Below are 15,355 nucleotides of genomic sequence, written 5' to 3'. Positions count from 1 at the left end.
CCATGTCGTCTCAAAGGATAAGAGATCTTTCTTTCTTACACCTGCATAGTACTCCATTGTGCATATGTACCACAGCTTTGTTATCCATTCGTCTACTGATGGACACTTGGGCTGTTTCCAGATCTTAGCTATTGTAAATAGTGCTGCTATGAACATGGGGGTACATATATTCTTCCTGATTGGTGTTTCAGGCTTCTTAGGGTATATTCCTAGAAGTGGGATCACTGGGTCAAATGGAAGTTCAATTTTTAATTTTTTGAGGTAGCACCATATTGTTTTCCACAGCGGCTGCACCAGTCTGCATTCCCACCAGCAGTGTATTAGAGTCCCCTTTTCTCCACACCCTTGCCAACACTTGTTGTTTGATGATTTGTTGATGGCGGCCATTCTGACAGGTGTGAGGTGATACCTCGTTGTTTTAATTTGCATCTCTCTGATGATTAGTGATGTTGAGCATTTTTTCATATGTCTCTTGGCCATTTGGAGAGGTGTCTATTCAGCTCCTCTGCCCATTTTTTAATTGGGTTCTTTGTCTTCCTTTGGTTGAGTTGTATGAGCACTCTATATATATTGGAAATTAACCCCTTATCTGATACATCATTGGCAATGATGTTCTCCCATACAGTGGGTTGCCTTTCCATTTTGATGATTGTTTCTTTTGCTGTGCAGAAGCTTTTTAGTTTGATGTAGTACCATGTGTTCATTTTTTCCTTTGTTTCTGTTGCCTTAGGTGATGTATCAGTGAAAATTCTGCTCCGTATGATGTCCGAAATTTTGTTGCCTACATTTTCTTCTAGAATTTTTATGGATTCACGGGTCACATTTAAGTCTTTTATCCATTTTGAGTTTATTTTTGTGTATGGTGTAAGTTGATGGTCTAGTTTCATTTTTTTGCATGTAGCTGTCCAATTTTCCCAACACCATTTATTAAAGAGGCTGTCTTTACTCCAGTGTATGCTCTTGCCACCTTTGTCAAATATTAATTGAGCGTATTGCCTTGGGTCCATTTCTGGGTTTTCAGTTCTGTTCCACTGGTCTATATGCCTGTTCTTGTGCCAGTACCAGGCTGTTTTGGTTACAGTCGCTTTGTAGTATAACCTGATAGCTGGTATTGTGATCCCACCTACTTTGTCCTTCGTTTTCAAAATTGCTGTGGCTATTCGGGGTCTTTTTTGGTTCCATATGAACTTTTGAAGTATTTGTTCTAGTTCTATGAAATATGTCGTTGGTATTTTGATGGGGATTGCATTGAATCTATAGATTGCTTTGGGTAGTATGGACATTTTAATGATGTTAATTCTTCCAATCTATGAACAGGGTATGTGCTTCCACTTTTTTATATCTTCCTCTGTTTCTTTTTTTAATGACCTGTAGTTTTCTGCAAATAGGTCCTTTACTTCTTTGGTTAAGTTTATTCCTAGGTATCTTAATTTTTTTGGCGCGATGGTAAATGGGATTGTTTTTTCAGTTTCTCTTTCTGTGAGTCCATCATCGGTGTACAAGAATGCCGTCGATTTCTTGACGTTAATTTTGTATCCTGCTACTTTGCCAAATTCATTTATTAAGTCTAATAGATTTTTGATGGAGTCTTTAGGGTTTTCTATGTATAATATCATGTCATCTGCAAATAATGACAGTTTGACTTCCTCCTTTCCAATTTGGATCCCTTTTATTTTTTCTTCATGTCTGATTGCTGTGGCTAAGACTTCCAGTACAATGTTAAATAAGAGTGGCGAAAGTGGACATCCCTGTCTTGTTCCTGTTCTTAATGGAAATGTTTTTAGTTTCTGTCCATTCAGTATGATGTTGGCTGTAGGTCTTTCATATATGTCGAGATATGATCCCTCTATTCCCACATTGCTGATACGCCACTATCTTGACCAGAAGCTGGTTCCAACATTTTAAACTGGTATTGCAAAATATGTGATTTTAATCTATTGTGGGTAATTATTGGTTTGCAATTTAGATGACTTTAGAAACTAATAAGGAAACAGAAATATAGTGATATTTCTCTTTGAATACTTTGCAAAAACTAGACATGTATCTCAAATCAAGAGAATTACATTTTGCCTGGCCATTGTGGCTCAGTGGTTGAGCATCGTACCATGCACCAAGAGGTCACTGGTTCAGTTCCCAGTGAGGGCACGTGGTCCAGTTGCAGGCTCAATTACAAGCAGGGGGCATGCAGGAGGCAGCCAATCGATGTTGATGTTTCTCTCTCATCGATGTTTCTCTCTTTCTCCCCCTCTCCCTTCCTCTCTCTGTAAATCAATAAAAAAAGAAGTCTATTTCATTAAGTTGTAGAGGTACAGTGTTTCAAAGTTTTGATAGTGACCAAAAATACATTTATGTGGCAGTTCTTAGTATACAAGTAAACATACTAAATGAAAATGTATAATCTTAATTTGTTCCCCCTGTTTATAAAAAATGTTGGGCCAGACCTACTAAATTGATTTAATGGCCCACAAAGGAAGCTGCCACCACCAATTTGAAAATCCTGCAATGTAGATTCTAATAAAGGAGTCAGAATGGTTGCCTTATTTCTACTTGGCTTGAATAACATGTAAGATTTTCCAACTATGTGTATATTGCTTTGTTTTTATACTGAAGACACATCATTTAAAAAATGGATTTTAACATTGAATTTTCTCTCATTAAGGCTGTTTATATCACTGGAAAAGAAGTTTTCAGCTTCAAAATGATTTCTTATGTGAATGCAACTGCTGGTTCTGCGTACAAAGATATGAGCGTGGTTGATATGCAAGTTAATTTAACTGTTGGTTGTATTGAAGTAGTTTTAGTCACAAAATTTTTATATTCTATATTGGTAAGTATGTTAATCAATTTTTTGATTTATTCTTTCCTGCTATTTGGAAATTGCTGTGCATCAAACATTAGATGAATAATAATTTGTTGCTTGATTTTTTCCCCCTAATTTTTCATAATTATTTGGGTACCATTTATTATGACTGAAATGTATAATACTTTATATAGTATTTTTTCACATGGGAATATCCAATTAATTGAAGTATATATTTTAGATATTAACATATTAAGTAATGTACATTGTATGTCATATATAGAGTGTTAAACAGTTTGAATAATTATGAAGCCAATTTTTATCAAAATACATTTCATTTTCAAAATGTAATAGAATCTATAGAAACCCAGTATACTTTATTTTTGGACACCCTGTTAATATATATGTTATATATATATATGTAAATGGAATTTTTTCATTTCATACATCATTGGTTTATGTTTTTGTTTTACCCGAGTTTCAACTCTAATTAAAAAATACTGAATATGGTCCAGCCGGGGTGGCTCATTGGTTGAGCGTCTACCCATGCACCAAGAGATCACCAGTTCAATTCTAGTTGGGACACATGCCCACATTGTAGGCTTGATCCCCAGTGGAGGGCATGCAGGAAGTGGCCAGTTGGTGTTCTTTCTCATCAATGTTTCTTTCTCTCTCTCTCTCCTTCTTCCTTCCTCTTTCTCTAAAAAAACCAGTAAAGTAAAAAAAAAAAAATACTGAATATGTAATTGAAGTTTGTTTTTGTTTGAGATCATTATTTTAAAAATTATATTTTCTATTGTGTTATAATTCTGTGACTGGGGTTTTAAGAGCTTTAGATTTAATCTCCTCTATATGATACACCCTAAGGTGTTTGAGTTTTAGTGCTGCTTTTCCTAGTTTTTGTTTTTTTCCCCCCTGTGGTTTTTCCATTCTGTCACCTGATGTTTTCTCCTGTGAGTTTCATACCTGTCTCTACGGCTTCACTATTCATTCTTTAGAATGCTGTCTCATAGTTTTGATATATACTGTAAACTAGATTATCGGTTGATTCTAACTAAATAATGTTGCTGTTTTATTATCTTTTTATTTGGGGTTACCATGCAATTTTTTGTATACCCATAACATTTTTTTTGTACACCAAAAAAATAAAGATGAGCAAGTATTTCTTGTCTAATTTTTTCTAATTTCTTTTAGAACTCAAAAGAATTATGTCACTGAGCCCATTGTGATAGCTTTATACTAAAAAATTACTGAAGTGAAATCGTTTTCTAAATATGAAAATTAAGTATAATTCTAGGTATATTTTATATCATTGAATTATTTTTTCCATAATTCAGAAATTAGAAAAGTTTAGCATTTCTAAGGAAACATGTTGTATTTTTATTTATTTTTTTTATCTTACATAAATAAGCTCTCTGTTCATTTAGTTTGTACAGGGAAATACAATGTAATTATTTAGCAATTAGGGAAAGTGAGATAATGAGGGAACTAGATATCAGTGAAAGATTGCAATATCCACATGTCACTTTGTTTTAGGGACTAGATTTTTATTGTTTTACTGTATCTTTGTATCTGTATCTCTGTATTTCTCATTTTTTTATTGCAGAAAATTAAGATTTAATATAGGTAGCCAGACTGAATAAATAACATTTGGTTGTACTAAGAAAAATTTTTTCTTATGGAGGTAAAATCATAAACTGCTATATGCATTTAATAAGTTTTATTCATTAATGATAATCTTGTGAATATAATTCTGTTATCTTTATAGGCTTTTATAGATAATTTTCAAGCAGTAAAAGAAGCCTTGACTGAGGCAACTGTCCAGGCAGCAGGAATGGCTGCTACCGGTGTAAAAGAACTGGCACAGAGGAGTTCTAGATTGGCGTTGGATGTTAACATCAAAGCCCCGGTTTTGGTCATCCCACAGTCTCCAGTTTCTGAAAATATTTTTGTTGCTGATTTTGGACTAATTACAATGACCAATAAATTTCATATGATAACAGAGAGCCAGAGCAATCCCCCACCCATTATTGATTTGATAACAATAAAGCTGAGTGAAATGCGTCTATACAGGTAAGCTTTCCACAAATATATTTGTGTAGAATGCAACCTTTTTCTAACTTTTTACATTAAAGGCCTTGCTATCCTGAGTCTTCTGTTTATAATGATATTTTATTTCATTATAGCTATACTTAACTTTGTGAAGCTCTCTCCTCCAAGTGTTTTTTGCAGGCTCAAATATAGTCTTCTAGTTTTAATTCACCAGTGAAGCCATCTGGTCCTAGAATTTACCTGTGAGACATTTTTAACTACAGTTTCCATGTCTTTAATAAGCTTAGGACTATTAAAATTATTTTTTCTTGAGTAATCTTTTAAAAATATTTTTCAAGAAATTTGACCATTTCTTTCACATTGTAGAATTGAATGGCATAAAGTTGTATATAATGTTTCCTTCTTACTTATTAATGTTTACAGTGATTTTGTCTCCCTCATTCTTGCTATTTATACTTTATGCCTTTTTATTAATCATTTTGGCTAAGGGTTTATCAGTTTTATTGATTTTTAAAGAATTAGCTTTTGGTTTTTCTCTCATTTTTCTGTTTTTTCTCATTGATTTCTGCTTTGATATTTATTATTTCCTTCTGCTTTGAGTTTAATTTTGCATTTTCTAAGTTTCTTTAGGTGGTGGCTAATATTGATTTTAAATTTATTTTAATGAAATTTTTTATTTTGAGAAAATTGAAGACTCAACGTTGCAATTGTAAGGAGTAATACAGAGAGATCTTGTGTACCCTTTACCCAGGTTCCCTTAATGGTAATGTCTTGCCAATGCCACAATTAGATATTGATGTTGATACAATCAAGACACAGAACATTTTATACCACCATAAATTCCCTCATGTTGCTCTTTTATATCTACACTGCTACTTAATTCCTGGCAAATACTAATCTGTGTTATATAAATGGAATTATGCAGTATGCATACTTTTGGAATTAAAATTTTTTTACTCAACATAATTTTCTGGAGACTTCATCCAGGTTGTCACATATATTAATACTTAATTTTTTTAAATTGGTGAGGAGTGTTCCATTGTGGTATGAATGTACCACAATTTGTTTAAACAGTCACCAACTGAAGAATAATTAGCTTATTCCCAGTTTTCAAATATTCTGAATAAAGCTGCTACAAACATTCATATACAGGTATTTTATATGAATACACATTTTTACTTTTCTGCAATAAGTGCTCAGGAGTGTATTTATTGTATTGTATAATATAGGGTCATATAGTAGCTACATGTTTAGTTTTTCAAGAAACTGCCAAACTGCTCTCCAGAACAGCTCTACCATTTTACATTCACACCGGCAATATACATATATATCCATATGTATGATCCAGTTTCTCTGCATTCTTGCCATCATTTGGCATTGTCATTATTTTTTATTTTAGATGTTCTGATAGGCATATGGTGGTATTTCATTGTGATTTTAATTTGTATTTTTCTAATGGCTAATGATGTTGAATATCTTTTCATGTGCTTATTTACCATCTGTATATCCTCTTCAGTGAAATGTCTGTTCATGTCTTTTGCCTATTTTCTAAATACTAGTCCTTTGTCTGATGTATGGTTTATAAATAGTTTCTCCCACTTGATGGCTTGTATTTTTATCCTCTTAACAAGGTCTTTTGCAGAACAAAAGTTTATAATTTTGATCAAGTCCAATTTATCTACTTCTATTCATTTTTAATTATTGATTTTAATTTTAGGCATTTAGTGCAAAAATTTTGGAGTTTTTCTCTGTAGCTCTCTTCTCTCTGGCATTTTACCATATGAACTCAAGCTGCCTTGATTACACTGGATTCTCAGTGCCATGGCCTATAAGTTATCTGAAAACAGTAGAAGTTAGGGCAATAACAGGACTCACCTTGGTTTTTTATTTCCCAAGCTCTCATGAATTACTGTCCATTGCTTGATGTCCTATGTCATTTTTTAAAAAGAACATTTGCCCTTTAATTTGCATTTAAAATCAGTTTCTTCAAATATTTCCATTACAAGTTCTGATTAGTGAAGACATAGTAGATGCTGCAGGCATTCAGTATTGGCTTCCATCCCTTCTCCACACCACATCCCCAGACCTTGCTTCTTCATCGATACAAATGAGCACTTTGCACAAAATAAATGGCTCCTGGTGTCAAGTGTCAGCAGCCTCAGGCCTGAATGCAATTGGATTAAAAGCCAATGAAGCCTGGTAGCTTTCATGACAAGACTTGGACATTTAATCATGTTCCAAGGAATCCAGTGATCTGTACCTCAGAGGTGACACGTCATTTCCCCTCTGTGTACTAGCATGTTAGGGTTGGTTTCCACCATAATCCATCCTGCCAGACCTGTGCTCTGCAGAAGAAGAGCTAAGGCCTCACTTCTTAAAGGCCATGATATAGGAAGGAACAGAACTGCTTCAGTCCATGCTAATAACAATGGAATTTAAAAGCTCAAGTCATTCTGAGCCAGTCCACAGGAAGCCTCCCTCACCCCAATCTTTATCAGGTTCCAGCCCGTCCTCCACTGCCATGGTGTGCTAGAATCTGCTCTAAATGAGAACAATGTGCTAGAATGGTTCCTAGCAACCTGGAAAGTTAGCACATGTATCATTGTGCCAAAAGGGGTTTTTCTGGTGTGAGGCTATGACAGAGCGTAAGGGCAGGCCTAGGTTCTGTTCCCTTGTTTACAACTTATGACCTCAGAGGGACTCTGTCCTCCCCCTCAACACTGCCAACACCCCTCCTACCCAGATCCCATGGTCTGTGCTTCCTGGAAGAGGTAAAAGAGGCATCTTGAAGTCAGTGACAACTGAGAACGAAGGTGCATTTAAAAAACAAAGCAACACCTCTTGGCCTGTGGTGTTCTGTGTTTTGAAAACCATTTTTAATATATTTTGTTTGTGTGTATATTTGAGGTGGTGTTGGGGGGTAGTTGTTTGAAGTGGGAGAATAAATCCAATTCATGTTATTCTATCTTGGATGGAAGGAGAAATTTCCCAATTGAGTATTTTAAGTATTTATGACTCACCTAGTATGTCCCAGGTACACTGTGCTAGGAACATGAAGTATAATAGCAGTCTTAAAAAGGGATGAATAAATAATACCTACCATATTGGATCATTGAAGTAGATAAAACTTAATGAATTTAATGTGCTGATGCATAAAAACAGGATCACATTTAGATTTTGGAAGGGTTGTAGAAAATAAGTCAAGAAAGGACAACCAGAGGTTGGAAGAATGGTTTGGTAATCCACATTAAGAAATGTGCTCTGGCCGGTGTGCTTAGTGGTTAGAGCATTGGCCATGGACAGAGGGACTTGGGTTTGATTCCCGGTCGAGGGCACATACCTGGGTTGCAGGTTCGATTCCTGGCCTGGACGGGGAGAGTACAGGAACCAACCAATCAGTGTGTCTCTCTCATGTTCCTGTTTCTCTCTCTCTCTTCCCTACCCACCCTTCCACTCTCTCTAAAAATCAATAGAAAAAATATCTTCTGGTGAGGATTTAAAAAAAGAATAAAAAAGGAAAAATTATATGTGGAACAGTCTAAGGTAGGAAAATGAAGTTGGAGGGAACTAACCAATTATGAAAAAAAATTTTTTTTTTTTTTTTTTTAAATCCTCACCCGAGGACATTTTTCCATTTTTTGTTCAGATAGAGCGGGAGGGAGAGAGAGGAAGAGAGAGAGAGAGAAACATCGATGTGAAGGGATACATCGAATGGCTGCCACCCACACGACCAACCAGGGCCAGGGACAAACTGCAACCGAGGTGCGTGCCCTTAGCGGGAACCGAACCCGGGTCTCTCTGTACCGCAGGCCGACACTCCAACCGCTGAGCCAAACCGGCCAGGGCCGAAAAATTTTTAAAGTAGAATTTATAGTAACTTTTGAGCGGATGTCAGAGTTAAAAAAGAGATGTTAAAATTGACTCTAGGTTGCAGGTTTGTAAAATTCAGTATTTGGTAATAATGCAGTTCACTGAGATAATATAGGGAAATGCAGAAAAAACAGAGTGGAGATAGTTCTATCATAGAAATAGTAACTTGGAAGTGATTTGTATGACTTTTATATTGAGATGTCTAGAAAGAGATCTGGAAAGCAGTTAGAAATATGTGTCTGAATATTAGGAGAGTGTTTTGATTTCTAGATTTTGGAGTTTTAAAATAATATTTAGCTAGTTATTGAAGCCATTGGAATGAATGAGATCACAGAAGTTTGTAGAGTGGGACGTGTGCGACAGTCAACTTAACAATACCAATATTTAAGGAATTGGCAGAAGAACCCTCAGAAGAGACTAAGAAGGAATAGGTAAAGAGATAGTAGGGAAACCAGAACTATTGAGGCACTGTTGAGGGTCCTGCTGATGTTGTTAGCCATGAAATAATAGTGTGTGATTTTTTTCATGCAGTCTTGATATTTGGTGTCCAGCAGTCCATTGGATTCAGGCAAGACTCCATGTTTAACAAGCAGGTGTGACTGAAGTTAGTGGGACAGGATTTTAAGTTTTAAGAGTCATGTTGTTGGATAATGGAGAGGGAAGAAATTAAAGACAAGATGGTACTGATAGGGTAGAACAATGCAGAGAAGGTTTTATAAACTGGAGAGTCAAAATCTCAGCGTCTTCAAAAATTAGCACTGATTAGTTGTTGATAGAGTATAGCAAGAATAGACATGGTTAACCTGGATGGTATTATTCTTCAAGGAATTAGAGTGAAATTTGAGGGACATAGTTGCAAATTAAGAAAATGATTTCTATCTCTTAACCCTGAAATAGGTAGGGTGTTGGAGAAAAGCCTGCCTCTATTTAATAGAATGCCATGGAAAGATAGGTTTAATTAAGATAAGAAATGAATGATATGTTTAGTGAAGACACTGGAAAATATAGAATGATTAGTCTAGCTAAGACCAGGGATTTCAGATATTGCAGGGAATGTTGAGATGAGCGACTTCTATTTTAATAATAGCCTACAGATATAAAGTAATGATATTAAGCTTTAGATGTTCATTAATGTTGACTTTAAACTATGTAAAAATCTGAATTTATTAAAATTGAATATTCACATCCTGCTAGATGTAAATTGGTTGTAAATCTATATTACAAATAGATTGTTTTTAAGAGTTTGCTAAATAGATCTAGAACATTATATAATAATTTTATGTCCAAAAAGAATTTTTTATTGAAGAAACTCATAAAATGGTATTAGGACGAATATAAAAGATTGCTGACAATATGATCATCCAAAGACAACTGCTATTCATAATTTGGTATATTTCTTCTAGTTATTAATATATGTACATATATTTAAGTTAAATAAATACAAATTATATTGTGTTTTTTGGATTATAAATTTTTACAATAAACTGTAAATATTTTTCCGTGTTATTTTGAGTGCATCATTTAAAAAAATTTTTTTTCTTTATTGATTTTTAGAGAGGGAGGGTGAGGGGGAGAGAGAGAGAGAGAAACATCGATGAGAGAGAACATCAATTGGCTGCCTCCTTCATGCTCCTCACTGGGGATTGGGCCTACAACCTGGGCATGTGTCCTGACTGGGAATCAAACCAGCGATCTCTTGGGTGCATGGGTTGACGCTCAACCACTGAGCCACACCAGCCAGGCCATCATTTTTTTTATAAATATTGTATTGTGTAGTTTAAAAAATCCACTTGTCTATTGTTAGAAATTTGATTTTATCTTTGTTGTTACTATAAATAACACTGTAACGATGATTGATGTCTTTGTTCATCAATATGTACATGGTTTTCTACTTTAAAAAAAAAATTTTTTTTTCTGTATTGATTTTAGAGAGAGAGAAAGGGAAAGGAAGAGAGATAGAAACATCAATGAGAGAGAACATCGATTGGCCACCTCCTGCATGCCCCCCACTGGGGATTTGGCCCACAACCTGGGCATGTGCCCTGACCAGGAATTGAACTGGTGACCTCTTGGTGCATGGGTCTACGCTCAACCACTGAGCCACACTGGCTGGACACTTATTTCTTTAGGATAAGTCATTTCTGTCAGATGAATTTTTAGAATTAGAATTACTGTTACAGAATATAATCAGTTTTCCCTGAAATTAAAAAATTCTTGATATTTGAAAATTCAGTTTAGCTATAGTTTCATTGAAAGCATTATAAAGACAAATACTTCATATTTGCGACCACTTGTAATCATTTTGTTACAAAACTGAGAATTGCAATGTAAAATTTTAAAAATATATTTATAATAATTTTGTAAGCAAATTTGTGAAACTTAAAGGCCAGAAAGAAATCTTGAATAAATGTACAGAGAATATTTTCCTAGATCAAATATTATAAAGATGTCTGTTTCTTATAAATTAACATATATTTAATCTAATCTCAATAAAATATTTATTGTTAAGTATTCTGGAAACAAAATGTATTAAAGTTTTTTTTAGAAAGAAATTAAGATGGGGCATGGGAGAATCATAGCAGCACAGCACTGGAGATACTACTAAAATATATTAAGTTGCATTAAATACTGCTAAAATGTATATAAAGCTAAAATAATTCAAACAGTAAAACAGAATAGAAAGCTCAGCAATTGACCATATGGGTTGTGTGTATCCTCAATGAGTGAGTGATATCTGATATTCTACTGTCATAGCTTTATGCCAATTGAAATATAAGGACATTATTGAGGAGTACCATTTTGAGATTGTAATTTAAAGGTACAGTGGGAGGCTTCTGTGGTCACATTGTCACTTGAAAGAAGTTCAGTAACCTTCTACACTTCTCATCATTCCTTACCATCAGTCCTATCCTTCTAAGGAAAATATGGTTCAACTTCCATAGTCAACTATTTTTGATCCACAGGAAAAAAAAAATTTTATATGGTACAACTTTGTTTCTCATAAAGGGATATGTATTATTCTGCTACATATCTACATCAGTGAATTAAATTGTTTTTATAAGAGGTCTTATATATGTTTATAGATTATATAGAAGTAATTCTCATTTTAAGGATTTATTATTCAACTTCTATATGTTTGACACTTTCAAACATATTGTAGACTTCTAAATAAAACATTTATGGAACACATCAACTCACAGAAAGTCACCTAGGTTTCTAGTGTGATGGAGGAACTTGCCTCATTTTGACATGGAAAGCCTAATGGATTTTATTTTTCTTTCACAAAAAATTATTGATTTCTACTATTAGTATATAAAATGATAAATTTAGTTTTTGTTACTACCTGAGCATATATGAAACAATTCACAATAATTTTATTTCACTTTATAGGTCTCAATTTATTAATGGTGCATACCAGGAAGTACTGGATCTCCTACTGCCATTAAATCTTGAGGTGATTATTGAGCGAAATTTAGCCTGGGAGTGGTACCAGGAAGTTCCTTGTTTTAATATAAATGCTCAACTGAAGCCCATGGAGGTAACTTTTTAAATACTTATTAATTCCTCTTTCTTTGGTTAAAAAATATTGCTTGGAGACATAAGACATTTTGGGTGTAGAAGTTATATCTTTATTAATCAGCTTTATCAGAGTTGAAATAGTAGCTATATTAACCTACAATTCGTTGAATGTTCTCCACTCGTTCATTCAACAGATATTTGAGTACCTACTGTGTTAGGCCCTGTGCTAGATATTGGAGATACAGTGGCAAAGAAGCTATGATATTGTCTCTGGTTTTGTGGACTTACCAGTCTGATGTAGGGATTGTTGGCAACGCTAGTCCAGAGGTGTGATAGATAGTAAAAAAATTATAATTACACAGGTAATTATTAAAATAGTTTTAAATTGTGGCAAATTCCATGAAATAAAAAAATATTAGGGTGCTAATCTAATAAGTAGTCAGTTGGATATATTAATATAGAACTTAGTGGAGAGGTTTAGGCTAGAATAGTAATTTGGAAGTCATCAGCCATGGAATATTTGAAATAACCTAGAAAAAGTCCTAGAAGAATGGAGAGGTTGAAGATGAAAATTGCAAATGGGTCACGACCTTAGGCATAACTTCACCTCCCTATTGGTTGATATTGCTTCACAGATCTCTAATGCAGCAATCCACAAATTCATATTTTCCTCTTTTGACTGGAGGGAAGTCAACACTATTTCATATGCTTTCCTGAAGTGATAGCGACATATATTGTATCTGGAAGGTTTTTCTTCCCAGGCCCCACCCACAGTTTCCCTATTTCTTCCTATAAAAAAATGTGTTAGAGAAAACAGTTATTTTTAAAGATGTAAGATATTTAACTTAATAGTGTCTTTAGAATTTAAAACATCTCAACTGAAAGAAAATTTTTAAATTCTTAGTATATAAGAAGCATACAGACTTCTTATCGATGGAAAGCCCCCTCTTAAAATAAATTGTCTCTATATTGGTAAGACAACAGATAGAAACTTTTAAAAGATAGGTAGTGTGCTGAGAAAATCCTTTTCCCACTGGGCAAGTCATTAGGTAGATTTATGTGAGGTGGCAGGACACCATTTTCCTTCACTCTTCTCCAGATAGAGTCCATGCAGAATGTTCAGGTGATAATGCAGATCATCTGCAAATGCCTGGTTGCCTTCAGGGGCACATGGAATTGGGTCTTTCCTTACCCTGTTTCACATGAATAGTTAGCAGTTGTTGTAGCCCACCCCTTGGTCGACATATTTGACCCCTGTTTGACATTATGCCCTTTATCAGAGAAGCTGGAATCATCTAGTCTAATGCATTTAGACTAAGCACTGCAGCTGGTGATTTCTGACTTGTCAGATGTTTGGGGATAGCGCACACAGCCTGTTCTGACATCTGGGAATCATTGTAGTTTTTCCAACTTTCTGCACTGAGTTGTTGTCAAGAGTGAAGAGTGATGATTAATATCAAGATTTGGTAGGCATTCAGTATACATGTACTAATTGAAAGATGTTGGTTTAGAAATTGTAACATTTTATTTAGTTTATAAATTTATATGGACATACTGTTTTTGCAATGTCTGCTCCATAATAATCACAGAATAAATTTCATGAATAAATAAAATTTTTTAAAAACCTAAGTAGTAGGTATACATAAATAAAACAACCTAAGTAGCGTGAATAAAGTATACATGGACTTAACCTGAAAACACTAGATTATTATAGAGGAGTATCTCATTTTATTGTGCTTTGCTTTATTGTGCTTCACATATATTGCATTTTTTACACATTGAATGGCAAACCTGCTTCGAGCAGCAAATATGTTGGTGCCATTTCCCCAGCAGTGTTTGGTCACTCATGTCTCTGTCACATTTTAGTAATTCTTGTAATATTTCAAACTTATCTATAATTATTATATTTGTTACGGTGATCTGTGGCCAATGATCTTTGATGTAACTCTTGTAATTGTTGATGTAACTCTTGGAACACCATGAACCACACCCATATAAGACCACAGACCTAATAGATAAGTGCTGTATGTGTTCCAACTCCTCTGCAACTGGCCCCTGATTGAGCCGGTTCCCCTATCTCTCCCTCTCTTTGGGCCTTCCCCCTGAGACACAGTAATTTTGAAATTAGGCCAACTAATAACCCTACATGGCTGCTAAGTGTTCAAGTGAAAAGGAAAGTTCCACCTCTCATAGTTACAAATCAAAAGCTAGAAATGATTAAACTTGGTGAGAAAGGCATGTCAAAAGCCAAGATAGACTGAGAGCTAGACCTTTTGCAGCAAACAGCTAAGTTGTGATTGTAAAGGAAAAGTTCTTGAAGGAAATTAAAAGTGCTACTTTAGTGAATACACAAATGATAAAAAAGCAAAACAACCTTATTACAGATACGGGGGAAGTTTTAAGGATCTGGATAGATTTAACCGGGCACACAAAGTCTAATCCAGTGTAAAACCCTAACTCTCTTCAGTTCCCTGAAGGCTGTGATAGGTGAGGAAGCTGCAAAAGAAAAGTTTGAAACTAGCAGAGGTTGACTCCTTAAGTTAAGGAAAAAAGCTGTCTCCATAACATAAAAGTAAAAGGTAAAGCAACAAGTGCTGATGTAGAAGCTGTAGCAAGTTATCCAGAAGATCTAGTTAAGGTAATGAATGAAGGTGGTTACACTACACAACAGATTTTCAGTATAGAGGGAAAAGTCTTATATTGGAAAAATAACATCTAGGACTTTCATAGCTGGAGAGGAGATGTCAGTGCCTGGCTTTAAAGCTTGGAAGAATAGGCTCTTTTGTAGGGGGCTAATGCAACTGGTAATATTAAGTTGAAGCTGGTGTTCATGTACCATTCTGAATTATGCTAGATCTGGTCTGCCTGTGCTTTATAAAAGGAACAACAGAACCTTGTGACAGCACATTTGTTTACAACATGGTTAACTAAATATTTTAAGCTCTAATGTTGAGACCTATGGCTCAGGCAAAAAAAAATCCTAGATATTACTGCTCGATGACAATGCATGTGGTTACCCAGGGCTCTTATAGAGAGGTACAACAAGATTAATGTTGTTTTTATGCATACTAGTGTAACATCCATTCTGTCGCCCATGGATCAAGGAACAAATTT

At 34.8% G+C, this 15,355-nt stretch overlaps 1 protein-coding gene across 13 annotated transcripts in view; it reads left to right on the top strand.

Annotated features, from left to right (window-relative positions):
* The window catches only part of VPS13A (vacuolar protein sorting 13 homolog A), a 218,647-nt gene that overhangs the window by 101,912 nt on the left and 101,380 nt on the right, over positions 1-15,355 (top strand). For all 13 annotated transcript variants that reach the window (XR_004959539.1, XM_036262045.1, XM_036262047.1 and 10 more), the window contains 3 exons: positions 2,660-2,827; positions 4,569-4,873; positions 12,113-12,260. Coding sequence is in view for 12 of the 13 variants with exons in the window: in XM_036262045.1 (XP_036117938.1) it covers positions 2,660-2,827; positions 4,569-4,873; positions 12,113-12,260 (621 nt within the window). In the remaining variant the exon portion in view is untranslated. The remainder of the gene's footprint in view (positions 1-2,659; positions 2,828-4,568; positions 4,874-12,112; positions 12,261-15,355) is intronic.

The sequence above is a fragment of the Molossus molossus genome, unplaced genomic scaffold, assembly GCF_014108415.1.
Source record: "Molossus molossus isolate mMolMol1 unplaced genomic scaffold, mMolMol1.p scaffold_m16_p_14, whole genome shotgun sequence".
NCBI classification, from domain to species: domain Eukaryota; kingdom Metazoa; phylum Chordata; class Mammalia; order Chiroptera; family Molossidae; genus Molossus; species Molossus molossus.
Note: the sequence above shows the minus strand (reverse complement) of the source record. Positions and strands in the feature narration are given on the sequence as shown.